Raw genomic sequence first — 27361 nt, forward strand, 5'->3', positions numbered from 1 at the left:
TTTTCTTGTTTAGGAATATTCTAGAATAGGACGCATTAGATTTTTAGGGTTTGTGTAGCGGCTAAAAAGCCTATATAAAGGATTTGTCAAATTTCTTTGGGGACAGATATTTTATTTTTGAGGAAAAAGTTGAGAGATTATCTTCTATTGTTCTTTTGAGGACTTGACCTAATCAAGATTCCCTTGTGACGGTCGATTCGACTTATCGAGCGAGATAGTGAATTCTTTTGCTCGTGGCGTCTATAACGTTGGTTGGTTGACACGCGTTCGTCAACAGGTCATGTTCATACCAAGGTTGACAATCACAGGTTTGATTGGATGTCGAGGTTTGCAATTCGCACCATCTTGATTCTTTTCAATGCCAGTGATGATTTGAGGGCAAATCCTTTGCACGGGGGAGGGAATGATGTGGACATCGAGCCATATCGAGGAGGAGGTGCTAAGGACCCATTGTCTATTCCTACTGGTTCAATTACTCGAGCATGGGCCAAGCAATTTATGCAAGCTATTGGCGTCATGGTTCGTGATCTTCGGCGTGGAGATGACCTTGGATCAAATCTTGAAGAATCTTGGAAATCTTAGCGCAATTTGATTATCTGGTCACCAAATATTTAACCAAGTCAAATAAGAATATTTTTCTTGTTTAGGAATATTCTAGAATATGACACATTAGATTTTTAGGGTTTGTGTGGCGGCTAAAAAACCTATATAAAGGATTTGTCAAATTTCTTTAGGGACAGATATTTTATTTTTGAGGAAAAAGTTGAGAGATTCTCTTCTATTGTTCTTTTGAGGACTTGACCTAATCAAGATTCCCTTGTGATGGTCAATTCGACTTATCGAGCGAGATAGCGAATTCTTTCACTCGTGGCGTCTATAACGTTGGTTGGTTGACACGCGTTCGTCAACAGGTCACGGTCATACCAAGGTTGCCAATCACAGGTTTGATTGGAGGTCGAGGTTTGCAATTCACACCATCTGGGCCTTTGTAGAATGATCCTTCCGCAACGATTCACATCATGCACCTAGGTTTATATGGCTTGAGGTGGAACCCCGCAAAAAGCTCCTAAGCTATAAATATGTTGTCACTAATCCATCTTCCTGTAACAAAGACGTTTTGAGCAGTACTAATGACAGAAGGCATGATGGCAGCCATACGATTGGCAATAATCTTTGTAATGCATTTGTATATCATGTTGCAACAAGCAATCGGCCTGAAGTCATTTACTGTAGTAGCATTTGGGCATTTCGGCACAAGGGTGAGAGTAATGTTGTTAAATTCCTTGAGGAGCTTTCCAGTAGTGAAGAAATCACTAACCGCACTAGTAACCGAAGGGCCAACAATATCTCAGCAATGCTTAAAGAATTCCACGCCAAAGCCATCGGGGCCCGGTGCTTTACCAATTGAAATGGAGAATAAGGACTCACGAATTTCTGCATTAGAAACGGGCCTTAAGAGGTTAAGAACCTGGCTGTCGTCGAGAACCCGAGGGATAACCGATGTTTCATCCTAAACTGAAGGCATATTAGGAAGAGTAGTCAAGGCCAAAAGGTCTCGGAAATAAAAGCCCACAAGTTGCTGGATTTGAGGAGGGTCTTGAACTATATTCCCTACATCATCCCTTAGAGATAGGATTCTATTAAGGAGATGCCTCTTGTTCACCGAATGGTGGAAGAATTTGGTGTTGAGCACCCTCTTCAAGTCATTTAATTTGAGACTTCTGCTTGAAGAAGCTTTCTTCCTGTAGACGCGGGTCCGAGAAAGAGTTTATGCATTCTTGCTCGTGGGCCGCAAGCTCCAAGTTAAATGGATCCAAATGGAAGGCTACCTGTGCCGTAGTTAAAGCATTACAAGCCTCAATAGTTCTAGTAAAGATGTTTGAAAAGGATTCTTTGTTAAGGCTCTTGAGCTTAGCCTTAAGCAGCTTCAACTTGACATATAGGGTGTACATGGCTGTACCCCTAACCGACGAGTCCCAAGCTTGGCGGACTAACTGAGTAAAAGATGGATGTTACATCCAAAAGTTACAAAATTTGAAAGACTTCTTCATCTTAGGAGTAGGGAAGATCCTAACCACCATTGGAGAGTGATATGAAATGTCGGCCGAAAGAAACGAGGTTTCGGAGAAGGAAAAGGCACTACTCCAGCAAGAATTGATGAGAACTCGATCAATTTTCCTTTACTTGTGACTTTCACCAGAGGAGGTAGCCCAGGTAAATCTACAACCAGTATACCGGAGATCCTCAAGCTCCACTTGAAGTAAGCAGGTTCCAAACTCATCATAAGACGGTAACCAGGTGGAGAGGCTGCCAACCCTATCCGAGGGAAACCTAATGGCATTAAAATCGCCCGAGACCAGCCAAGGAGAAGCATTACGAGAACCACTGGTTTGAATCAAGTCTTGCCATAAAGGACGCCTACGCACAAAAGTGTGCTCAGCATATACAACCAAAAGGTAAAAAGCTTCACCAGAGGAGAGACATTTCAAATGCCCATGAATGACTTAATGGGAGGAAGAGAGGAAGGTAAACTCAACCGCCTTAGGATTCCACCCAATCCAGATCCTCCCTTTGTCAGAGTGCTCATAGTTAGCAATCCAAACCCAACTGAACACAAGGCCGTGAGATAACGAAGGAAACTGAATGGGAGAGGCCTTTGTTTCCAAAATGCCCAAACAACTCAGGCTATTGACTCTAATGAGGTTACAGATCTCGGCCTGTTTAACAGGAGCACCCAATCCTCTAATATTCCAAATAGCTACATACATATTTACAGAATGGTGAGGGACTTACTTTTTACCTTGCTTTTTCTTCAAGGTAGTTTTCAGTTTGGGGCTACCCGGAGCGCTACCACCAGAGGAGGTTGGCTGTACTTCACTTGGCTGATGGACAGGGGATGGTGATCAATCTTGTTCAGCAAGGGGAGACGGATCTAACAGAACCTAGGAAGCAGCAAGCAACCTATCTTCTTCAAATTCAAATCCAGCACAGAGGCCTCAACATCCGAATCATCCTCAGAAACAAAGGAGGAAACCACCCGCATGCGGTGGACATTAAGGTTCATCGACGATGAGGGTCCAGCTTCTTGCAGGATGGGAATAACACCCTTAGTAGGAATAACAAGGCTCTGAGGAGGATCAATAGAGGAGACAGGCACAGAAGCACTAGCACGAGTGCCCTGTTTTCCCTGAACCACCTTCCACCTTTCATCTACCCGAGCACGCTGAGCATGATCAGCAGGCCGAGATATGTCACTAGCAAGGTCTGCTGGGATGGAAGAATTAGCACTAAATGTACCAGGCGGACGGCAGGTATCTTAGGGCCACAAACATGATCAAATGAGTAGAAAGCATGACATACAACAGGCTTCCATTCATATAGAACGTCCACTCGGCGAGTGGTTCCTTCAATACCAATTGGTATAGACTCCGGTAAGGTATGTTCAGCATTGATCTCAACGCAAACACGCACATAAGATAGGGTGCGAACCTATTCCATGTGCTGATTCACATATAAGGGGCGACCAATAGCACTAGCAATAGTGATAATTCCCAAGGCAGACCAAAGAGCAAGCGAAACACTCCTGAGCCAAACCCACACCGGGACCGTTTTGTATCTGTTCCTCTTAAGTTCTAGCGATGGGTGCCACTGTTGCAGAATGAGAGGCACCTTCGCCACAGTGAGAGGCCCACCATCAAGGAACTTCCTCCAAAATTCAGGGTCTGGTAAATGAAAGAAATAAAATCCATCATCATTCGCCCGAACTTCCAGAAGTTGGGACCCCCAAACATTCTTCATAGCAATTTCAGTCATCTTGAATGGCAATCTTTTACCTACATAATAACCCACAAGGCATTCCTTCCATTTAGGATCACAACCTTCAAGGACTTGAGATGAAATCCGAGCAAAAGGCTCGCCATCAACCACATCCGGAGGCACAAAAGTGAGGTCATATCCCTTGGTAGTAGCCTTAGCTATATTTGCCCAAGAAAGGGCTTGTGCCTTGGCGGCCTCAGGATCTAACGGGGCAGCACATCCTCTAGAAGGCTTGCGCGTCCTTGCAGGCTTAGTGTCGGGTTTACCAGAGGTACCAGCAACAGTAGAAACAGCAGGTGGACGGGCTCGAGTGGGAGGAGATTGAGCAAGGGAGGCAGCAGCCTTGCCCTTGTCCAAAGGAGGACGAGATCTCCTACCATGGCTGTGGCCCCTGGACCGATCTTGCTGGGCCTTCCCTAAAGTAATGACTTCAAGAGTGGACATATCCATCCGCTCGAATAGCCCAGTACAGCAAAAAAGAAACCTAGAAAACCCTAATGAATGAAGAGCATTAATACTAGGGGAAGGCAAGCTTAGCAAGATGCATTGGTGGAGACCAAAGGTGGAGGAGGGAGAGAAAAACCACCAAGACCCAGCACCACTACACCAGCAGAAGGGCTTGCACCAACAGAATGGGAATCGCGAAACCAGAAGAAATAGGGGCTCCGATTGAAAGGGCACCGGGCATCAACGAGGAGGAGATAGCCAAAAGCCTTCAGTGAAGAAGGAGAGGGTGGATGGGAGAAGGGATCCACCGAAGCTCAGCCCCAATGCTCCAGCCAATCGCCCAGAGTCAGCAGCAGTAGTCGCGTGTGAACAGGAGAACGATCACACGGCTAGAGAGCATATTGTGAACAATCCCCGAGAAAGGTGCAAATGTAACTCTCAAATATTTTTGTTAACTTTTCATGCAAAAGAAAAAATGGAGCGAGTTTCAATATATTTTAGAAAGTTGAAGCTTTCATGTTAATTACTTATACTCGTTACGGAAAATGAAGATGATAACGACTTTTCTTAGGGGCAAAAATGAGCCCCAAGCAGAACTAGAAATCTGATCGAACAAACCCTATAAATTGGTCTGGTTCCCGATTCCTAGACTCCTTTATCTGATTCCTAGATCCATAACTTTTGGAACGTATACTGTGCGGTTAGGTTCCTAAGTAGAAACTAGATTGGGAACAGTAGAACTAGGGAATTGAATGGGGAAGCGGAGAATCAAACCAAATTGAGATAACCTTAAAACTAGTTGTATTTATGGATCTTTACCAATCTTCATATTAGTAATATTGAATTTTCAAAATTCAGAACATCATTTCATTACAAATGTTATTCAACATGTTCTTCCATTGCTAGGGTTAGTTTTAAACTTGCTCTAGTCTAGGTGGAAGATATGTACCCATTAAAATCCACTTGCAACTATACTCATTATAGGAGAAACCGGTATGTTATGCACTTTAGAAACCTCAAATTAACTAATTACTAATCTTTAACACATATTTCTAAGTTACTTTTGTATCAACCCCATTCTTTTACTTTACATGACAACGTAATACAACTTTTTTGTGTGGTTTCATAGATTATTTTACTTACAAATGGTTTTGTTTGGGATAGGTAATCTTGTCAATGGAACTCTATCTATCTAAAGGGAAATTTTTGTTGTTACTATTAGTTTTATTTTGCTTGACCAAAAACGAAACAAAAAATAATAATAATGCTCTAGTCCCCGAGTAAACCCTAAACTCAACCCTATTAGTTCTATAGTAGACAGGATAGATTTGATGTTCCATAAATTGAAAATCAATTTTCATAGGATAAGTTCCAGATAAAACCTAAACCTACTATAGAATTCTTGACCCCTAATTTTGCACGTGATTAATGACATTTCATATAAAAATTGGTCACTTTAACTCATGTATGCAAAGCAACATTCACAAGCATACAAATCACCAAATTTCAAAAACAAATAAATCATAATTGAATAATTTTTCATTTTTATTATGTTATACATCCCGCTGTTTTATTTCCCAGATGAGGTCGAGGTTGACCTCGCCTGGCCACCTCGCCGAGTGGCCGCGAGGGGGCCTCGCCGGGCGGCGAGACTCGCCCTCACCAGATCTAGCAAGGGCAAGCCTCACTTGCCGGTGCAAGGCCGCCCTCAAGGCCCGAGCGGAGAGGGTGAACCCCATCAACTAGACACGAGGCCGCCCGGGCCTTGAGGGCTACCTTGAGGGTGGCCTCAAGTTGGCCTCGCACCAAGCTGGCAAGGCTCGCCCTTGTCGGCCATGGGCAAGGCTCAACCCTCACCAGATTTAGCAAGGGCGAGCCTGTTGCTCGGGCCTCGAGGACGGCCTCACGGCGGGCGGCGAGGCTCATCCTCGCTGGATCTGCGAGGCGAGCCTCGCCGCCTAGCGAGGCCGCCCTCATGGCCACCGGTGAGGTCGACCTTGACCTCGCCGTGGTGTCGCCTCGGCGATCGGCGAGGTTTGGCGACCAGCTAGAGGAAGAAGGAGGAGAAGGAAAAAGAAAATTAAATAAATAAATAATTCAAAAATAAAAATAAATAAATTCAAACATATTCAAATATTATTAAAAGTTGTTCACGTCAGTGCTAATCAGGCCACGTCAGCCGGCCGGCGTCCAATCAGTAAAATCCGGCCAAAATTGGCCAAAAATGACTAAATTGGCACAACGTAAAAAGGTTTAGGACTTAATTGGTACCAAAAAAAGGTTTATGACTAAATTGACACAAATGCATAAGGTTTAGGACTTTTTTAGCACTTTTCCCGTTATTTTGCCGCCATTGCTTTCACTGTGTCTAAAAGAATGACCCTCCTCATAGGTAATACTAATAGATTCAACTGCAGAACCAGAGACTACAACAATTTGTCTGACCCTGAATGATTGCCATCATCCCAGCAGTTTCCTCCATTTCCGAATGGCCCTACGATTTCAAAGGGATAGATATGAGAGACAGGTCCAAAATGAGCTCCAGTAGAATCCAGAGAAAGGCCGCACTTTCCATGAAAAACAATGATCCTTCCATCAACTTGTGGAAACCTGAAAAAACTCCCCTTTCGCATTGCCAAATGGCCCATGCGGCCTCCTATTGCTATGGAAGGTAAGAGAGTTGATGATACGATAAGATTATTCTCGAATGTAGCCAGACACTGAAATCAAGTATTCATTTGGATAATCCAAAGTTAACCGCAACATTTGCAGAAGAGCAAAGTGAGTATCAATCAACCTTGAAGAACAGAAATTTCTATGCTCTCTAGATGCATTATTTAGGTTAAGTTTTCCCAAAAGGTAAGGTAATTCCTGGAAGGACTATCGTACTAGTTAGAGGATACGTCACATGTGCTTGTATTCCTTCTTCTATCATGGAGCACACATTGCGATTTTCACTAGTCTTTTTATCATAATTATACAACTCCATCTGGAACCCTCAATGCTTTGCTCCAAAACCAAAATGGCATTCTTGATGCTCTATATCTCTAATGAAATGGAACACCAACGTAAGTAGATGACACTAGTGCAATTATTTTTGTTTTGGCGTTGTCATGATCTACCTTGCCATCTGGAGAGGAAAAAGACATAGGTTTAAGGTATTACCTAAAAGGCGGGCCTACGGCCCTCATTTTGGATGTGGTCTTTCCCAAGCCCTATGTGACATTGAGATATTAAATTTACACTATAAGAATTTTTTTAATGACGAGCCGCCACTAATCTATTGGGGTTTGCTAGAAATTAAGCGAGGTATGAAAATGTACCTCGCTTCCTACACAACTAGAAAATCTAGGATCGAGCACTTGGTTATACTAATTAATTAATCAATGCCATTTCAATACTTAATCTTGTTTATTACGAAAATATTTTTGCTAGGTTCCATATTGATTTTAAACATATCAACTAACATGCAAGCTGATCATGCAAGTGCGCAATTATTAAAATAACAATCAGCAATCAAGAAAAACGTTAAATAAATTGCAAGGCAAAGCAAGGGTCTAACGCTAAGTACCATTTCTAACCAAGCTAAAGGAAAAAAAAAATTATTAATATAGTGAAATAGCACAATTAAGAGCATTCATCTCAAAAAAGAAGCATTCAAACCTTATTATAAAACCCTAAGAGTTTGTTTAATTTTGAGCCCAACTTTTCATCAATTATTTTTGCACATTTTAAGAGAAAACTACTCGTAAACTAATTTTTAAGGCATTTTCCTAAAAAAAAAATATTTCAGAATTTTCAGAATTTTTAAAAATTTTAATTTAAAAATATATATATTTTTAAAATATTTTAATCCAAAAATAGGGTTCCGGGCTGGGCTATTGAGCCCAGTCCGAATATGGGCTGAGATTGGACTCTCGGGCTTGGACCAGGAAGTTAAAACATGAGAAGCCGAGGAAAAAATAGGCGTAGTTATTGGAGCTCAATCCGACTTTAACCAGACCAAGCCTATATCTGAAAATTCTCAATCGAAGCCCCAACCTATCAAAATCCAACATTAAGGTCACATCTACCAGAGCCCAAGCACTCCCTAGCCCACTTAAAACCCATGACGAGCCCAAACCTGATTAAACCAATTAAGCCCATACTAATTTACTCCTCCCCATTTTGTCTTTTTCTTCTTCTTCTTTTCTATTTTTTCCCCCAACTCTCCACGTCGTCTTCTTCACGACGTCCCCTTCCCAAGCGACGTCCTTCCCCGAAGCTCCTACATTTTTTTGACAAGCCTCGGCCAAAATTCAAGCCGCCGCCGAGCCACCACCTTTCGTCGGTCGTTCACTCCGACCGCCACTCGTCGGCCAACCTCCCCACCATCGGCCGAGCATACCCTCCTCGGTCAAACACCGGAAAAACAACGGCGACGATGGGAACGTGGCGAACGACTACTCGGCCGTCGCCCAAGGTCGTCCAACACCACTGGAACATCACAATAGAGCGCGACGCGCACGGACGACTCGATTTCGGCTAAAGACGAAGGCACAAAGACTAGATCTCGGTGTGGCATTCTATCGAACAGATGGAATACGCTAGAGGAACGAGAGATTCCGGCTCGACCGAGACTCAGATCCGGAGCGGAACTTTCGAAAAGCAAACCATAAGACATAGCAGCTCAACGGAGAACCGCCACGGCCGGAGTGCCGCAAGCTCCGGCCCGGCGTGCCCAAGACAGGGTCCGAACAGGGCAAATAAAAGGGCTTACTGGTTCAGCCTGAGGACGTCAACTGGAGATCGTTGGACGGGGTTCACGCGTGTCCAAGGCTCCCTCGCTCTCTCTCAATCACACTCTTTCTCGGCGCCTCTTCCTTGACCAAAATTCTCACTCGACGATCGCCGCTGCCACCATGTTGTCTCTGCTGTACGAGTGTCCTCCTCCTCTGTCGTTCGGCCAACGTCCCCGCGGGGGGGAGAAATGGACATGGGCTGGGCCGGCCCAGACGGGGATAAGGAAAGGAAAACGGAAAAGAAGAAGGGGCCGGCCTGAGGCTGGCCCTAGCCCGGCCCCTTCTACGCTTTTTTTTTTTTAAATAATTTTTAAATTTTAAAATTAATAATATTTATAAAAAAAAATCTTAATGGATTCCATGCAAATACTCAATGAAAATTCTCTTAATTTATGCTATGAGATTTAAATAAAAATTATTTTTTATTTAGGGGTTAGAAATTAATTCCTAATTGATATGCGATTAAGTCCTAAATAAATAGGCAAAATTTATGCGTTAATAGGCATCCTAAAGAGTAAAGAAGAATGATGAAAAAGTAAGATAAAACCATCAACATATTGGGAGTGTACCCAGTTGATTTGTTTCAAGCAAGTCTATCTTTCATGACTCCGTAACTCTACTTATTCTAAATTTCCATTCAATTATCGAATAGTAGCTGCTATACTCATGGAGAATAGCATATTGCAAATCAACTAAGCAAACTCTAATAATGGACTCACCTCTTGTGTTTCACCTACTAAAGATCCACCTTGTCTTGGCGAGCGCACCAAATCACCATTTTGATCATAGTCAATGGTAATGGACTCGATCTATGATCTCATGACAATTGTTATTTTCCTATGTCATGGTATGTTTGATCATCATAAGAACTTCCACCATAGCCTCCAAATAGCCCTATAGATTGATGAAGAGAGGAGGATGGATCTAAAGGTATTCCAATTGAATCGAGATGAGTATTTCTTACCAACTTCTCCAATATCTCTTGCCACTGATTTTTCCTCCTAAAAAGAAAGGAACAAGTTTCTTAAGAGCCACTAGCAGACTGCCTACGTGGTGGACAAGACTCTTAGACAGCTCTTCATACCCTTCTTTAGGTTGGTCTTTGTAGAAGGCATAGCGAAACATGAGTTGAAGTGATTCATCAAAACCCAACTTGGAAGCATGTACTTGTCATCTACTTCGAGATCATTCGGAAGCCGTTCTTGTCACACCCCAAATCCTATAAGGATGAAGGAGTGACACGGCCGTCTTTTCTCCAAAGACGCAACCTTAACTATACCTCAAATATCTAGCTCCTAATAGTTCTCATGATAATGCTCTCACTTTAATAGCTAGTAATTGAGAGACCTGGAAAATGACGAGAAAAAAAGAATGAGTTACCACGGCCCAATGAGTAATATATTTCTTTTAAGCGAATCAAGCAATCACTATACACATTTAAAACACAAATATAACTCATTTTCACTAAATGGAATTTAACAAACTTTCAAAACCAAAATTCGATATTTCTTACTTTAACATGATAACTCAAGATAATAATAGAACAAACACCCATGGTGGGTCAATCTCATAACAACACATGTTGATGGTCCATTTTATTGACTAAACTCATGCCACACATTAATAGTCTATTCCATTGATCCATCCCATATAAAATCACACATCAATAGTCCATCCATCGATCAATCTTTTGCTCAATATTTAATCATGGTCATGACACAATACCCAATGACAAGGCGATCAAGATTCCTCCATTGGCAAGGTCTCTGCCTATTATTAGTCGGTGGTTTGGCTCCCAATGATATCCTAAGCTAGTATGCACATACTTGTAAGCCCCTCATTAGGTTCACAACGATATTGAGCATCCAACCTCATCCTCCAATCCATAAACAATCTCAAATATCATAATGCATTTCACAAATCAATTATCAAAAGCTTTCGCAACTCAATTTCCAGTAATCCACAACCCAATCCAAAAATTATTTCAAGTATCTCAATGAGTTTTCCAAACTAATTCAAAATCCATTTCATAAATCAATTCACAACTTAGGCATTCACTATATAGATATCAAAGCACCTTTCAAAACCACATTCATAAATCTTAAACATTTCAAGATTCTTTTATGAAAGGTTTTACAAACCATTTATAGGCAATCATTCAAGTAGAAGTCAAAAGATGACTTTCCCTTTCAAACAACAAAATAGAAGTAACAGTTCTATTTTGTTTTATGTAATAAAATATTCTATTATTAAATCGTATGCTTAATCCATAATGTTTTTCAAAACATGAGTTTGAAACACAAAGAAGAAATAGTATCACTCACTTAGGAAAAATCAAAAACCAACTTACAATAGTTCCTTGTGTTGACGCACTTACATTCCTATCAATTTGTCAAAAAACAATATTCAAAACTGAGTACTACACAACTTTAATGAACAATTGAACTAAGCCACATTCAATTCTCAACATAATGACTCCTATGCACTATAAAGAAGCTCGTTTATAGCGTGTGTGTGTCTTTAGCTATTATGTGTAACCCGCATGCAAAACTTCGGAATTTCGTTTTGAACAAACCATACTTCGAAATTGGCTTTTGTCAAACCCCAAAGCTCCATAATGTCTTAGAGTAGTATTTCCACAAAAATCACAGCTCAAAACCTCCTCGTTCAATGCTCATATTTCAATATCTACATAACTTAAAGTTTGTGCCCTAATTCCCAAAACTATTCTAATTAGACGAAATATCGGCTTGAATGCTTACCAGGCGTCGTGATCCATAGTTGATTCGGCTAGTCGAGGTGTCTGGATCAAGATCGCGTGGAAAATCTCTCTTCCCCCTTTCTCCTTCTCACGGACGAACCCCCTCTCCTCTTCATTTCTTATTTTTGTCCGTTGCTGCCTCATGGGAAATACCTAGAGAAGAGAAGAAAGAAGATGGGCTTGGGCTTAAGAGAGAGATGGGGCTGGGTTTAATGGGCTATTATCACAGTTCTTCTCTTGTAGTTATCAAAATTCCACTCCCATGTTGAAACCAGTCTCGATCTCCAGCACCAAAATACTCAATCTGGTCCTTCTTAGTGATGTCATCAAGAACCAGAAGGATCTTTTTTCGATGGAGTTTTTTTTTTTTTTAATCACATTGATGTTGCTATTAAGATCATACATTTCTAAACTTTGTAGCTGCAGAACATCATGGAGAAGTCTCTTTTGAAGAAGCAAAAGAGTACCTCGGTTTGTATCTCCAACATTTTCAAGTAAGGTAACACCTTCAAATTTCCTGAGAAGGCGACCACAAATGACTTTGGCCACAATTGTCTTACCAATTCCTTCCATCACGGACATCATCCTGGGACCCGATTTCCAGCGATGATATCACATTGTCTACAAAGGAATCCACTCCAATGGCGCAGGGGGAGCTAGCTCTGGGAATAATCTTGAAGAGATGTCCTACAATTTGCTCGATGGAGTCCGCTTGATCCCTGTAGTTGCATGGAAAGAACAAGTTCAAACGTGACTAACTATAGCATAGAGAGGCGATCAGCATATAAGCAAGAAGCGCATGAGCTAAATTCAATCAGCAGTGGAATTCTGTTAAATCGATGATCCCTTTCCTAGAGTTTCTAAGATATTTTTTTTCTAAACTAGGACAATCTAAAAGATCCTAGAACTCTGTGGTAGTTAAGATTAGTGGCTAATAAATTTTCCATGGTTGAAGGATGCAAATAACAGACACAATTGAACCATATAACTCTCACAAGCAGAGATAACTTTCACATCAAAATCTATTCCAAACACTTAAACCATAATCAAACAGATTCTAATAAATTCAAATCAAGCACCGATATGATCTTTTGTGGTGATTGAGTAAATCAATCAAGAGCACCGATATGAGGTTTGGCATTACCCATTAGCATCATTATTCAAATGCCATCCCGATAAATTCCCGGCTTCTCTAAGCGCATCCCTCCACTTCTGCACCAGCAAATCGACCATACGGGTGGCCAATTACCTTCAAAAACTATCCCCAAATCGCCCGCTCTGTTTCTGAACATCGCTTGGCTCAATATCATAGAAAATGGGCACAACCACATGACCCTGATGATCTCTGAACGTCCTGTTGCACTCCATGATTTTCACCAGCTCGTTCAAGCACCACCGTGAGTCTGCGTAGTTGGTGGTGAACACGACAAGAGAGACCCTGGAATGGTGAATCGCATTGAGCAGCTTGGGCTCGATGAAAATTCCGGTCTCTGCTTTGTCATTGTCCTTGAAATAGTGGATCCCGCCTGCTTCAGCGCATGGAAGAGGTGGGCTGCGAGGTTTTCCTTGTGTACTCGCCTTTGAAGCTCACAAACACATCGTACTTCCATTGGTGGATTGAAGCAGAAGACGAAATGCGTCGCTTGATCTCTTCGCTTCCCATCAGCACAATACGTGATTGAGTGAGAGACTGCAAAAAGGGTCGCAACTCTTCCGCCGGTAAGGTGTATTTGTAAACAGGAGACGCAAGTTGCGAATGAGAAAAGGGGATGAATGAAAGCTCCGCCATCAGGACAAGACTGCTTATTCAAGTGAATGTTCAGACAAGTTGCGGAGTGGAGTTGTTTTGGTTCCAAGAACTGAAGAAGCAACTTGCGCGCTTGAGGACAATTTGGTTTGAATTCGTCAAGTCAAGCTAAAAGAGCTTTGTTTCACGTGGCAGAGACGTGGCTGAAGACGCAGACATGGATTTGAAGCGTCATAGCACATGCGTTGGTAGAAGAAGATGCTTCGAAACAGTTAATTAGTGGAGACGCAAGTGGAATCGTTGTCCATGGCTGCATTCAAATATTAATATTTTTTATTTCATCGAGAACTTCTGCTTGCGTGTTCTTTTTTTTTTTTCTCTGGAAAGCGAAGACATGAGAGGCAGAAACAAAATTAGATCGTCATTGTTGAAAAGAAAAAAGAGAGAGGAAAGAGTGGTCTGTCCGGTCTTTTTGTAAAACCTATTTGATATCAAACCTGTTTTCGATTAAGAAAAGTCATGATTGGTGAAGAAGACTATTCACGCACGTCTTTACAAAGTGCAAGTCACGATCGATCAAATATTTTATTAATAATAACACAAATGAAGCTTGCTATTGACTTGGGCATATGTTATGATTTTGGTGGAATATTACGAATCACGGGACTAGAGATTTTACGGCCTCTCAAGATAATTTACGAGATAGCAATTACATAGGATAATGGAAACTTACGATCCATCAGATAATATACTAAAAATAGAAAAGAAGCATACCATACACTTAGGCAATTTACTATTTTTTTTATGGAATTTTAATAAATCACAGGACTTATAGAACTTGCAAGATAAAAGGGAAACTTGCGTGTTGTGAAGAAATATTACGAAATGTTATATAATGATTAAATAACTTTTAGTGAGGAAAATTACGAACCATGAAATTTAAACAAGCAGAAAATATAATATGCGAAATCAATATGTATCATTTATAATACGATCAAATGTTGTAGGTTCAATTGTCTCATTTATAAATTCATTATACTTATCAAATATCCTATATGTCCTATTTTACTAACATGAATTTATCATGCCCTATTTTTCTTTTTAATTTGACACCACTATCCTGTCATTTATGAGCAATCATCATTCTTTACTCAAGTAAAATTAACTATAACATTGTATTTTACTACATTTTGTATATGCTTGAACCAAAGTAATTTTGTGTTATAATATTGATTCATGATGATAAATAAATTTTCTCACGTAACATAATGTGTATAGTATAATCAATTATACTATAATCGATTCTTTTTCCTATACTTGACATATCATTTCACATAGCGTCAGTTTTGCTTTGTACAAACTCCATTACAATCCCAAAATCAATTTTCCTCTAACTTAAATATATATTTTTACCACATAAATGCTGTGCCTAATTCGTATTTATTTTCTTTCTAACACATAAAATGACGTGCCTAATAAGTCAATTTTACTTATGTTTACAAGGCTCAAGCATAATTATTTTCTCATTCTCATGAAGCTTCCTTTTACGACTTATTAATATATATGATACTTATGATTTAAAAAATATAGAATATTTTTTCTCTTAAAGTTTTCTTGAGAGAAAAGAAAAGATTTCTCCCTATCACATTATTGTAGTACATATTTTTTACTACGTATATAAAATATCATGAGATTTCTCCCTATCACATGATTTGAGACTTGATCGTACTAATTTGATAAAATTTAGACTTGATTGCACTTTTTAAAGACTCTAGAACTAGACTGCACTTTGCAACAAGTTTTAGAAAGGAAATTTAAATAATCAAAAGACAACTTCAATCGTTCAGTACATTTAAATGGCTTTGATTTCCCAATTCTACATTATGTATACGGGTAAACTCAACATTGACTGTATGGCGCATATAAAGGCGGAGCTTAACATGTCAAGGCTCAAAATGTGCTCCAAGTGAATCAACCCAACGTCTAGGCCGCCCATGAAACCCGACGATCTTTTTACCGATTGATGGAAAATAAAAGTAGTTCCCAATCTCCTGACCAAATGGCCCATAAGTTATTTCATTGCTCTGAAATGTGAGGGAGCGAATAATAATCTGCCCCCGATAAGATTCAAAGTGACCAGAAAATGATGTCAAGTATTCTCCAGGATAATTAAGTTTAATCTGCAAAATTAGAAAGACAAGCATACTTAATCCCAACCCCCAACCACAGAATCTTGAAAATCGGTAAAAACAGAAAACTCCGGTTGATAAGTTGTATCTATTTAAACAAACAATGCAATAGCTAACTAAATAAATCCGCTGCATCTAGAGCGTAGACCTATATTGGTCCGCCGCAATTAGGTAATTGCTTAAAAAATGCTTTGGCAACTCTTTGAGAACAGCTACTAAAATTTGGGAAAATTGTTCTCAGACTTAAAAGTCATAAAATAAAAATAGCTTTCGATATTCTTTTCCCCCCTTTTTCGGAGGTGGTACTTTTCTGAATGTATTGAGTGCTTTCATCGTAAATGGAACCGAGGAAGGTTGGAAAACCAAAGAGAAGTCCCTGCTCAATAATGATATAACATCATGCCCCAACAATGACTTTCTCATTCGAGATCATTTGTCAAACTCAAAATCCAGATTGTTCTCATCATCTTACTTTTACCTCAACGCTCTGTTTAGAATACTTTGCTCATGTGCATAAACGTGACCTCCAGACCACTTAAAACCAAAACCTTAGCAACAACCCATAAGCTGCACGTTCGTAAGATTAAGCAAATGTCTAAAGGGCCATACCTCATGCGTTAGATGTCCTCCATCTCCACCATGTCTAGGGCCCTGAACCACAGACCCATTCTTGACGTACTCAACAGCAATGGAGTCAATAACTAATCCACATTTTACAATTATTTTTCTCACACCTGTGCTATGTCCATCGTCCCATGGATCGCCACCTTCTCCTCCAAATGGCCCAATGGATTTCAAGAGACAAAGATCAGAAATTGGTTCAAAGTAGACTCCCAGCGCATCAAGCTGGATACCAGACCTTCCGTGAAAGCCAATTATCTTGTTGCATGTCAATGCACAGCCAAAAAAGTTCCCTTCTTCCTTACCAAAAGGTCCAAGCCTTCTTTTATTGCTTTCGAACGTGAGTGATTGAATAACAGAACAGTCATGTCTGATATATCCTGATAGCGAGGTCAAGAACTCATGAGGGTAATTCAAGTCAACCTGCAGAATTGAAAAGTACTTATTGCATTTAACTATTATATCGATCCATATCAAAGATGATAGATAGATTATAGTGGCCTAAGAAAACACTCGATCCACGGGCAACCTAGACCCGAGAATTTCTAAAGACTAATATTCTTACATCAAACTTCTAGGGTCAACAATAAGATGATAGATCATTAGGGTTCACTGGCCCCCTTTGCTGATTTGCTTCATTTAGCATAAAAGAAAAAAACTTATCGTACCAGGTTATTCACATGGAATCCATCCTGCATAAAGCATATTAATTGACCAAAAGCTTATGGTACCGGATGCTCTCATGGAATCCATCTCGCATAAATCATATTATTGACCTTCGTGTAATTTATAAAATAAAAAGGGACAACTATATTAGTAGTTCTAAAACTTGTTAAGAAAATATAATTGAGTCCTAAAGTTTTCCAAATATACAATAAAATTCTAAAACTTATTGAGCTACTGCAATCAAGTTCTGAAATTTGAGCTTGTGACCCTGGCCTTTCGATCTTCATCAAGCTTGGCCCTGGCCACTCGAGCTTCTTTAAGCTGCCCAAGTTTCAGTGAATTCGGCCGTGGCAGCTCCAGCTTCTAGGCTTCTTCAAACTCATGCCCAGGGCTAATTGAGCTTCAAATAGCTCACCCATGACCGCTTGAGCTTCTTCGAGCTCACAGCCATGACGACTTGAGCTACGTCGAGTTTGGCCATGGCTGCTTGAACCTCGTCGAGCTCGGAAACCAAATTCCAGTATTAGTTGCGTGTTTTTCTATTGAAACTTGGCAGATCTTCTGCATTATGCTAGGGATCATGTTGTCTTTTGCTTATGTCTCTATCATAACTATGGGAAGTGTTCAGTATTTTATGGCAACAAATTCATTGGATCGTTTCCTATTAACAGGCATTTATATGCTTAGGTTATTTCAATGGATATTTATATGTTTTTCGATTATAAATTGGGTAATTTTCAGCTTTGTCCTTCAAAGTGCGATTGCCTTTGGCTGACTGTGAATTTGATAAAAAGATAGTTCCAAAGGAATCTCTGATCCTTTTTTTTTTTTCAAGTTTCTTTCTAACGTGGTACTTTATGGGTGCCCCATGTCTTAAGAAAGTAATAATGAAAAAAAAAGGGGTCAGCATATGGCCATAGCCTAATTGGACGAAACTATTGAAATTACACCAATTTAATAAAATTTAGACTTGATTGCACTTTTTAAAAACTTTATAACTTGATTGCATTTAGCAATAAGTTTTAATATTTTTGATAAACTTATCCAAAAAGAAAGAAAGAAAGAAATTTATATAATCAAAAAGACAACTTCAATTTTTCATTACATTTGAACAGGTTTGATTTCCCTCTAGGATGCTTTCCACACCCCATACATTATCAGTGTGCATGGTGTATGCGGGTGACAATCATTCAAAACTTTTCAAGTAATTTTGAAAAACTAAAACTTGATAGTTGCACAAAAATGGGCGTGTGCACGAGAGAGAGAGAGAGAGAGAGAGAGAGAGAGAGAGAGAGAGAGAGAGAGAGAGAGAGAGAGAGAGAGAGAGAGAGGATCAAAGGTAGTATGAATGGAGAATATTCAATGAACTGACCATATGGATACTACTTCCGTCTTCGTTACCATGTGCAGAGGAGCAAATAGATTCACCATTATCATCATAGTCAAACGAGATGTAGTTGACATCATCTTCTAACATCATCTTTATTTTCTTTACTCCATTGATTTTTCCATCATCCCAAGAGTGTCCACCTTGGCCCCCAAATGGTCCAACACACTTGATCAGGTATAGATGAGAGATTGGTTCCAAATATGCTCCTAGAAATTCAAGATGGGAACCAGAACTCCCATAGAATCCAATAATCTTTTCACCAGTTGCTGGAAATGAAAACTTCCTTCCGGTTTCAGTGCCGAATGGTCCATATGTCCTTTTATTGCTTTGGAATGTGAGTGAATGGATGACAGTAGAACCAAAATCATTCACAATATATCCCGAAACTGAAATAAGAACTTCAGTTAGCCAGTCTAGATTTATCTGTACCAAACACATAAACGGTAAAGAAATGTCAATGCAACAAGTTGAGAAGCAAAAGCACGGTAGATGACAACGACTAGTGTGTGATGCTCTTGATGATCGAGATGATAATTTATGATCCAGAAAATAGTAGATTATCTTGCCTACTTCAATATCATGTTAACTATAATAGATGTAATAAGGAAGACAACAACCAGGGTGCATTTATTTTGCTAAAAAACAAGGATTTGGAAAACACTTTCCTAGAATCGATTGGGTGTATCACTTACAAAAATGAATTAACAAACGATTTCATCATTAAAGAAAATGTTAGGAATAAATTCTTGTTGGTGATACATATTAATTAATGTTTTTATGTGATACAAACAATTATTTTCGGAAAAATATTTTTCAATTCATTGATTTTCCATGAAACAAATGCACCATTATTGCAAACATTATCTCTTCAGTGCTCTTTGTCAGGAAAAAAAACTCATCTTTCGAACAACCATGCCTAGAGAGAATAACTAGATGTTATCCTACCAACCAAAATCTATATGCAGAAGGTCCATAGATATCCCTTATTGACTGTTTTAAAATACAAAATTTTTAAAAAATTGTTCAATTTTATGAAACAAATCTTTTTCCAATAGAAACTTGCTTCCTGTTGATGGTGTCATACCTAAGTTCCAAAGTTAACAGTCTATCACTTTCACCCAGACGCCATCTTCAGCAATGGCAAGATAAGAATCATTGAAAATAAGGGGTAATGTTTATCAAACATCGAGTTCATACTAGAGTAGTGTACCGTGTTTCTTTTGCCACCATGAGTTGTACCGTGTCTGAAAGGAGGACCCTCCTCATAGGCAAAACTAACAGATTCAATTGCAGAGCCAGAGACTACAACAATTTGTCTGATATCTGCATGCTTGCCATCATCCCATCGGTTTTTCCCATTTCCAAATGGCCCTACAACTTCAAAGGGATATGGATAAAAGACAGGGCCAAAATGAGCTCCAATAGAATCCAGAAAAATGCCACACCTTCCATGAAAACCAATGATCTTTCCATTAACTTGTGGAAAACTGAAAAACTTCCCTTTCTCCTCGCCAATTGGCCCATGTGCCCTCTTATTGCTGTGGAAGGTAAGAGAGTTGATGACATGACAAGAATCTTCTCTAGTGTAGCCTGACACCGAAGTCAAGTATTCAGTTGGATAATCTAAATGTACCTGTAACAATTGCAGAAGAGCAAAGTGAGTATTGATCACCTTTGAAGGGGGGAAAATTCTATGCTCTCCAGATGCATTATTTAGGTTAACTTTTCCCAAAACAAAAGATATCTAATTATTGGGACGACTGGATTTTTTCTCTTATTTTGTAGCACAGTTTGCCTTTTCACTAGTCTTGTGCCATAACGATTGAACTCCATCTACATTCCCAATGCTTTGCTCCATAATTAAATGGCATTCTTGATGCTCTATATTGACAATGACAAGCACTGGAGTAATCTCTGATTAACTGTAACATCAGAGTAGGCAGATGACGCTAGTGTAATTTTTTTCTTTTTGGCACCCTAAAAAATAATAATAATAATCTTAGCAAGGTACAACAAAAGCCATCAAACATATTGAGAGACGATCAAGCATCGAAGAAGTACCCAGTTGAAATTTATCAGGCAAGTCCGTCTTTTATGACTTTGTGACACCACTTTTTCTCAACCCCCATTCCACAAAGGAACGGTAACTGACAATTTCATAGAGAAAACATAATTAGACGTAAATATTGCAACTGTGAATACTCATTAGCATCATTTTTCAAATGCAGTCCTGACAAATTCCCAGCTTCTTTAAGCGAATCCCTCCACTTCTGCACCAGCAAATCGTCCGTTTGGGTGTCCAAACGCTTTTTAAAACCATCCCCGAATTGCCCGCTCTGTTTCCGAACGTCGCGTGGCTCAACATCGTAGAAAATGGGCATAACCACATGACCCTGATGATCTCTGAACCTCCTGTTGCGACTCCAGGATCTCCACCAGCTCGTTCAAGCACCACCGCGAGTCGGCGTAGTTGGCAGTGAACACGACGAGAGAAACCCTCGAATGGCGAATCGCGTCGAGCAGCTTGCCCTCAATGAGAATCCCTGTCTCCTCTTTTTCATTGTCCGCGAAGTAGTAGATCCCCGCCTGCTTCAGCGCGTGGAAGAGGTGGGCCGCGAAATTCTTCCTTATGTCCCCGCCCCTGAAGCTCACGAACACGTCGTACTTCCACCTATGAACCGAAGCGGAAGAAGATGGAACGAGTTCCCCGATTTCTTCGATTTCCATGAGGACAATCCGGGATTGAGCGAGAGACCGCGAAAAAGCTTGAAACTTTTCCCCGCAGGCGAAGGCGTACGAATGAGAGAAAGAGAGAGAAAGAGAGTGAGAAGGCGCAAGTGGCGAATGAGAAGAAGGGACCAAAGTTCAACGCTTCGCCGCCGGTACGCGCTCTGCTTCTTTAATGGAGCGTCGAGACCAGCTGGTGAGGGAGACGACTCATGGGTTCAAAGAACCGAAGAGGGCTTGAATCGTCAAAACCAAAGCATGGACCGATGGCTACGTGACAGGGACATGTCTGAAATACGTCTAACGTTGGCAAATAAGAAAGCGCTCGGAGCGCGACACGTGTCCTCGTGGGACCCACATTGAGGCATCACGCCTTCATAAATAAAATTCCATGATCTTTGGCAGAAAATGGTTCCATAAAAATTGAAAATGACCACTACAGTCAGTGGCATCACACCGGAATTCATCAGCACAGCAGAAAAAGTTACCCATGAAAAAGCTCAAAATCCTTTCTTAACTCAAGACGAAACCTAATAATTATCAAATTCGTTCTTTACCCTCATGCCAACGCTATAATTCCTCTAACGGAAAGTAAATAAAATAAGAATAACAATTATCTTAAAAGAAAGATGTGGAGAATCAACAAGTACCCGATACCCATTTATATCAGCTGCCTCTACCCAAGCTCCATTTTGCAAAAGCACATCCGCAACCGCAACGGATCCCCGAACGGCAGCCCAATGCAGTGCGGTCTGCTTCAAGTTGTCCGTCGCATTCACATTACCTCCATTCTTCAATCAATTCATCACCCAACACCGACATACACGAAGAACAACAATAATTAGTACGTTCAGACAGAAACAAGCAGGAAGCAAATGCTTCAAGCAGCAACTTTACACACACCCCCAAATTCAGGACCGCGTTGCGAGGAACGCGCGATTGGGCGCGCAAAATCATTCACGGCGGGCGGAAGGAAGAAGAAGCGAGGGACGGAAAGGCGCAATACCTCGATGATGTACTGGACGACGTCGGCGAAGTTGTTGAGGGCGGCCCACTGGAGAGCGTAGTACCCGTTAGCGTCGGGGGTCGAGAGGGAGGCGCCTCCTTGCTCCACGAACCTCCTCAGTTGCTCCAAATCGCCGTACGCGGAGGCGGAGAACACGTCGACGACGGCCGCCGCCGCTTCGCCGGGAGGGTCTTGGGCGGTCGCCGCTCCGGGGGACTCGGTGACTTCGATCTCCGACGAAGCCATTACGAGCGTCGCGGCATACGATCACTGCGTGAAAAGATCGAATGGGGGAATTGAAGGAATCGATGGTTTAGTTTTGTGGGGGGGTGGTTTATACCCGCCTTGCTCATTGGGAGCTTCGATTTCTGCGTCGAACCCGAATCTATTCTTCATCTTTTTTTTTTCTTTTTTTTTTCTCTCTTTTCCTTTTTAAACCCCTTTTTTTTATTGAAGAATGACCTAACCAATCCCTAAATTTTGGCTCAATATATAATATCATCCTTAAATAATTAATTTTTTTGATATAATTTCTAAATTTTAGCTCAATGTGCATAGTAACTTTTGATATGTATTCAATTTGATCCTTGAATTATATAAAAATAATTAATGTTGTCCCCGAATTTGAATTAATGAAGGATAACATGGAACATATTCATATAGTTCAACAATTGTATAAAAAATAAGAGATTATATTGAACAAATTAAAAGTTTGAGAATCATATTTCATAGGGCTAAAAATTAGAGACCACATTAAAAAAATGAAAAGTTCAAGAACCACTTACACATTGAATTAAAGTTCATGAATTATTTGTATTATTATCCCTTTCGATGAGATTTTAGGAAAAAAAGAAAAAGAACAGCAGATTAATTTTCATGGGCTTGAGATTCCGAATTCATTTTGTAAAGGTACCAAAAGAAAATTACGTATTTGATTCAAATTTGATTGAGGCATTCCTTTGCATGACCATACAAATTAAAACCTTTTAGCTTGCGAAAATGAATAAGATAGGAATAGAAAACTTATTTCATGAGAATAGAATAGAGCATAAATAGGAATCAGATATCTGCCTAACGTGGTGTACAAAATCTTTATCTTCGTGAATATATAATAACTACGTCTTTTCTAGGAGTTACTATGAAGATTAACATGCAAAACTGTGATTTATAAGAGATTGATTATTCTTCTTACAAGGGGTGCTTTTCTTACATTTCGCACTCCTTTTACTTCAGTTTAGAACATGTGCTTTTCAATTCCATGAGTTTTGTTAAAGACCAAATAGATTTAATGAGCTTCAATGTTGCAAATTAGTTATTATTAGAAATTTCATAATTTCCTGTACCTTTTCTTTCTAAGTATTTCCTTCGAAGTTTTGTACTATTTTCCTCAATGTAACAGTAATGCCGTTAATTACATAAAAGATTTCCCTAAACTAACACATGTCAAATATTTGACAGATTCCTTTTTCTACTCTTTGATATATTTTTTTTTTCAGTATATATAGACCCCCTATGTTTCATAGTTGGATCTTTCCACTCTTTTCGCATTTGATCTGGATTTCAAATGTTCTGAAAATTAGGCAAACCCTAGATTTTATAGATTATTTTGTAGGAACTAATCTTATGAACACATACATGCATGAGCTATAGACAATTAAGCATATTAGGGAAAAGTACCAAAATAGTCATAAACCTTTTGTATTAGTACAAATTCAGTCATAAACTTTTTAATTGGACCAATTTAATCCTAAACCTTTTCACATTGGTACCTGTGGCACCCCGAAACACCTAAGGTCGCTACAGGTACCTGTTGTTATACATAATGAACGCTAGTCACATTTCTTAACAGAAGCATTACAGCTCATAGGCATATTTATTATATATATATCGGTCCCAGTGCAACTTATTAGTGGAAGCATAATTGAAATATCATCATCTCTCCCTCCATCTATCATGATACAATGCACACCACTAAGCACCATAGGAAAAGATAAAGCCGAGCCACTTTTATTTACATATTTTCATAATGGATTTTCTCGGGTCGGTATAACAAAAGAAGGCCAAGACTTTTGACTACACTCGGCCACAACCTAAAAAAGAGAACTCGACCCTCTATGTCGATCATGCAAAATCCTCCATCTACTAGTGTCGGTTATTGCCCAAAAAGGTGCAGCTCCTACTTCTCACGTGCGTGCAATCACACCCATGCCGGTGCGTCAGGCGGTGGCGGCGGCAACATCCCCTGCATCACTCCGTCTCGACGAACGTGAACAGATATGAACTCCTGAATGACAGGGCCCTCAGCCAAGCCCACGTCATACATCACTAACGCACGAACTCGAATGAACGTCAAACCCGGGATGGTGGGATAGTTGATCTCCACACACTCGACCTCCACATCCGAAGGTAAGCTGTAAAAGACGCCCCGTGTGACAGCAGGGAGCAGCATCTTTCTAATATGAAATGTTGGTCCCCAAAGGGGTGAGTACAGCCACTCAGCAGGTAAATGATCCAATAAACCACTAAATGCATCACACAACACAATCATAGCGTAACACATGTCATTCAAGCATCCATGCACAATTTACCTTGATACTATGCACATGTCATCATACCGCATGTAAATACATCCTCATATAATCATCACTATCATGTCATACACTTACCATCATCATGTTACATATACCATCATGTCAAAGATGCACATACATCCATGCACTCATCATCATCATGTCACATGTACCATCATGCCATAGGTGCACATACATCCATGCACTTACCATCATCATGTCACATGTACCATCATGCCATAGGTTCACCATCGTCATGTCACATGTACCATCATGCCATAGGTGCACATACATCCATGCACTTACCATCATCATGTCACATGTACCATCATGCCATAGGTGCACATACATCCATGCACTTACCATCATCATGCATCCATGCATACATATGGCCATACCATGTGTGATTCAATTTCAATTTCCAAATTTTATTCTTTCATTTTGAATCGCCACATTTCTCTTTTTCCCGGGACCAGTATTTGCATCCCACATTTATCGCTCGTACCCCACCTGGCATCGCGAGGAACCTCCGGCACAAACCTCGAGCATCCGGCACACACCCGCCGGGCATCTCGTACCCCAACTGGCATCACGAGGCATCCCCCGGCACAAACCTCCGGGCTTCCGGCTCCCCACGCTCCGGGCATCCGGCATTTACACTCCCTAGCCAAGCATCCTGACACTCCTGGGGCATCGTCGGCTCACACCTCTGACGGCCTTCTCACTTATCTTAGTTTACATTTTCAATTATAGCTCAATTTCAACATGGCATATGATGTGATGGCAAACAAGATCATTTTCATCATTTGAATCTTATATGCATTTCCAATCATCATCATACATGCAGCAAGATACAACCACTTACGACAATGCAATCGATGGGGTCCATACAACTTAGAATAATCCATACATCATGACTTTTTTTGAAAATTTACCAAATTCCAGCTTACACAATTTTGGAAAACATATAAATTAAATATCCATATGATCTTCAAAAATTATACAATCAGAATATGTAATAGACAAGACAGAAAGGTAGCAATTTCATGAAGAACACATGCCCAAAAGAGCTTCACACAAGAAGATATAGTTCACACAATACAGCATGCAAAATTCGAATAAAATCAGATTGCGCAGTTTTTGAAATATTTCGATTAAAATACCCGAATGACCTCCAAAAATTATGAAATTTTACCAGGTTATAGCCAAGACCCTAAGGTATATTTTTCATACGGACATCTGGGCCAGATTCGCTCTAGATAATTAACTATAGACAGTCGAAGCTCCTGTTCCTAGTACCGAACAGTCCAGTTTAGCTGTCTCCGAAAAATCGAGGTTTCGCCTACTTATCTTTCTTCATTTCCTCTGAAATTTTGATATGTTTTGCCTAAAGAGGTCCAATATAACTTTCATAAAGGGATTTAGGTGAGATTCTCAAAGGATAGTTACCGTATAGTCCACAAAGTCTCGGGAGTCCAGTACCATACTTCCAGATCTGCCGTCTTCAAAAGAAAATCGTTTCACTAGGCTACACTTGCTCGTTTTACCTCAAATTTGAGTATGTTAATCTTCAGGATGTTCTATACAACTTTTGTGAAGAAGTTGAAGTGATATTCTCGGTAAAAAGTGACATACAACACACAAAACCACCAAGAGGTCAACAAAACAGTTTCAGATTTAGCGTTTTCGTAGAGGAAGGGTTTTACCCCACAAAACTCAACCATTTTCTCTCAAATTTTAGTATGTTGTACTTTTAGATGTTTTCTACAACTTTAGTTAAGACGTAGAAGCCAAAATCTTACTCAAACCACGCATGCAAGCCTCTACAACGTTCGGGGTCAGGCGGTAAACTCGAAAACAGAATACATTTTCAAGAACAACACACTCAGGCTTCGGTTTCTCACACCCTAAACGTCCAAGATTCACCACCATTCAAGCACACAAGCAAGATACAACATGCAAGAGCAGAATATAGATCCCAACTTGCCTTCAAATCAAGCAAACAATGGCACATGGACGGCGACGGACGAGCGGACGGATGGCAACGGGCGAGCGGACCTCCTCCTTCGCGTGGCTTCTCCCTCTCTCTCTCGGTTCCTCACTCTCTCCAACCCTCTCTCTCTCTCACTTGGCTTGGGCGACAGCCCCCTAAACCGGCCACTCTCTCCCTTTTATTCCCCCTTAATCACAATCATTAGTCATCATTAGAACCTCCCACAATGGCCAATGGATGGAGTCCCCTTTTTGCCACTTGGCAAAACCCATGCATAATGGGCTTGGAAGTGGGCCGACCACTCCCCTTCTCCTTGGTCGACGGCAGCCCTCTCCATGGGCTTCATGGGCCGGCCTTTTGGCCCATCAAAGGTCCACACTCTTGGGCCTAAGACCCAAGCCTAATTAAATCAAATTTTAACCCCTTTCTAATACTAATTAGATCTTTATTGAACCAAAGTATTATAGTGTAAAAATTAAATAACTATACACTTGATATTACAAATCCACAGATTCTAACCCACAATACATATGGCCAAAGATAGATCATCCTTTTCCAAAATTTATCCATTATATTTGGCCATAGTCCTTAATATAAGATATTAATTTGAGCACCCCTAATAACTGGAAAGGAATTTCAGGATGCCA

The 27361-nt window shown here is 40.3% G+C and overlaps 2 protein-coding genes across 2 annotated transcripts; both read right to left on the reverse strand.

Moving 5' to 3' along the window:
* Window positions 1-15495: 15495 nt before the first annotated feature.
* Window positions 15496-21360, reverse strand: LOC104419823 (agglutinin). The gene is made up of 6 exons (XM_039302599.1): window positions 20480-21360; window positions 19864-20051; window positions 19629-19789; window positions 18401-18841; window positions 16351-16785; window positions 15496-15732 (listed from the first exon to the last, which is right to left on the reverse strand). The coding sequence occupies exons 2-6, from the start codon at window positions 19982-19984 to the stop codon at window positions 15496-15498; spliced, it is 1395 nt and encodes a 464-aa protein (XP_039158533.1). The 5' UTR covers window positions 19985-20051; window positions 20480-21360.
* Window positions 21361-21726: 366 nt separating this feature from the next.
* On the reverse strand, window positions 21727-22428 carry LOC120286271 (probable protein S-acyltransferase 23). The gene is made up of 2 exons (XM_039302600.1): window positions 22152-22428; window positions 21727-21936 (listed from the first exon to the last, which is right to left on the reverse strand). Exons 1-2 carry the CDS (start codon window positions 22395-22397, stop codon window positions 21727-21729), a joined length of 456 nt encoding a protein of 151 aa, XP_039158534.1. The 5' UTR covers window positions 22398-22428.
* Window positions 22429-27361: the final 4933 nt, after the last annotated feature.

The sequence above is a fragment of the Eucalyptus grandis genome, chromosome 9 (assembly GCF_016545825.1).
Source record: "Eucalyptus grandis isolate ANBG69807.140 chromosome 9, ASM1654582v1, whole genome shotgun sequence".
Classification (NCBI taxonomy): Eukaryota; Viridiplantae; Streptophyta; class Magnoliopsida; order Myrtales; family Myrtaceae; genus Eucalyptus; species Eucalyptus grandis.

Excerpts from the sequence above, each read along its gene's own strand:
- LOC104419823 (XM_039302599.1), bottom strand. The coding sequence starts at position 19,984 with ATGTCATCAACTCTCTTACCTTCCACAGCAATAAGAGGGCACATGGGC. Across the intron at positions 18,842-19,628 it reads ATGGTGGCAAAAGAAACACG|ATAAATCTAGACTGGCTAAC; the intron begins GTACACTACTCT and ends TGTTTGGTACAG. Across the intron at positions 16,786-18,400 it reads ACGGAAGTAGTATCCATATG|GTTGACTTGAATTACCCTCA; the intron begins GTCAGTTCATTG and ends TCAATTCTGCAG.
- LOC120286271 (XM_039302600.1), bottom strand. The coding sequence starts at position 22,397 with ATGGCTTCGTCGGAGATCGAAGTCACCGAGTCCCCCGGAGCGGCGACC. Across the intron at positions 21,937-22,151 it reads TCGTCCAGTACATCATCGAG|AATGGAGGTAATGTGAATGC; the intron begins GTATTGCGCCTT and ends AATTGATTGAAG.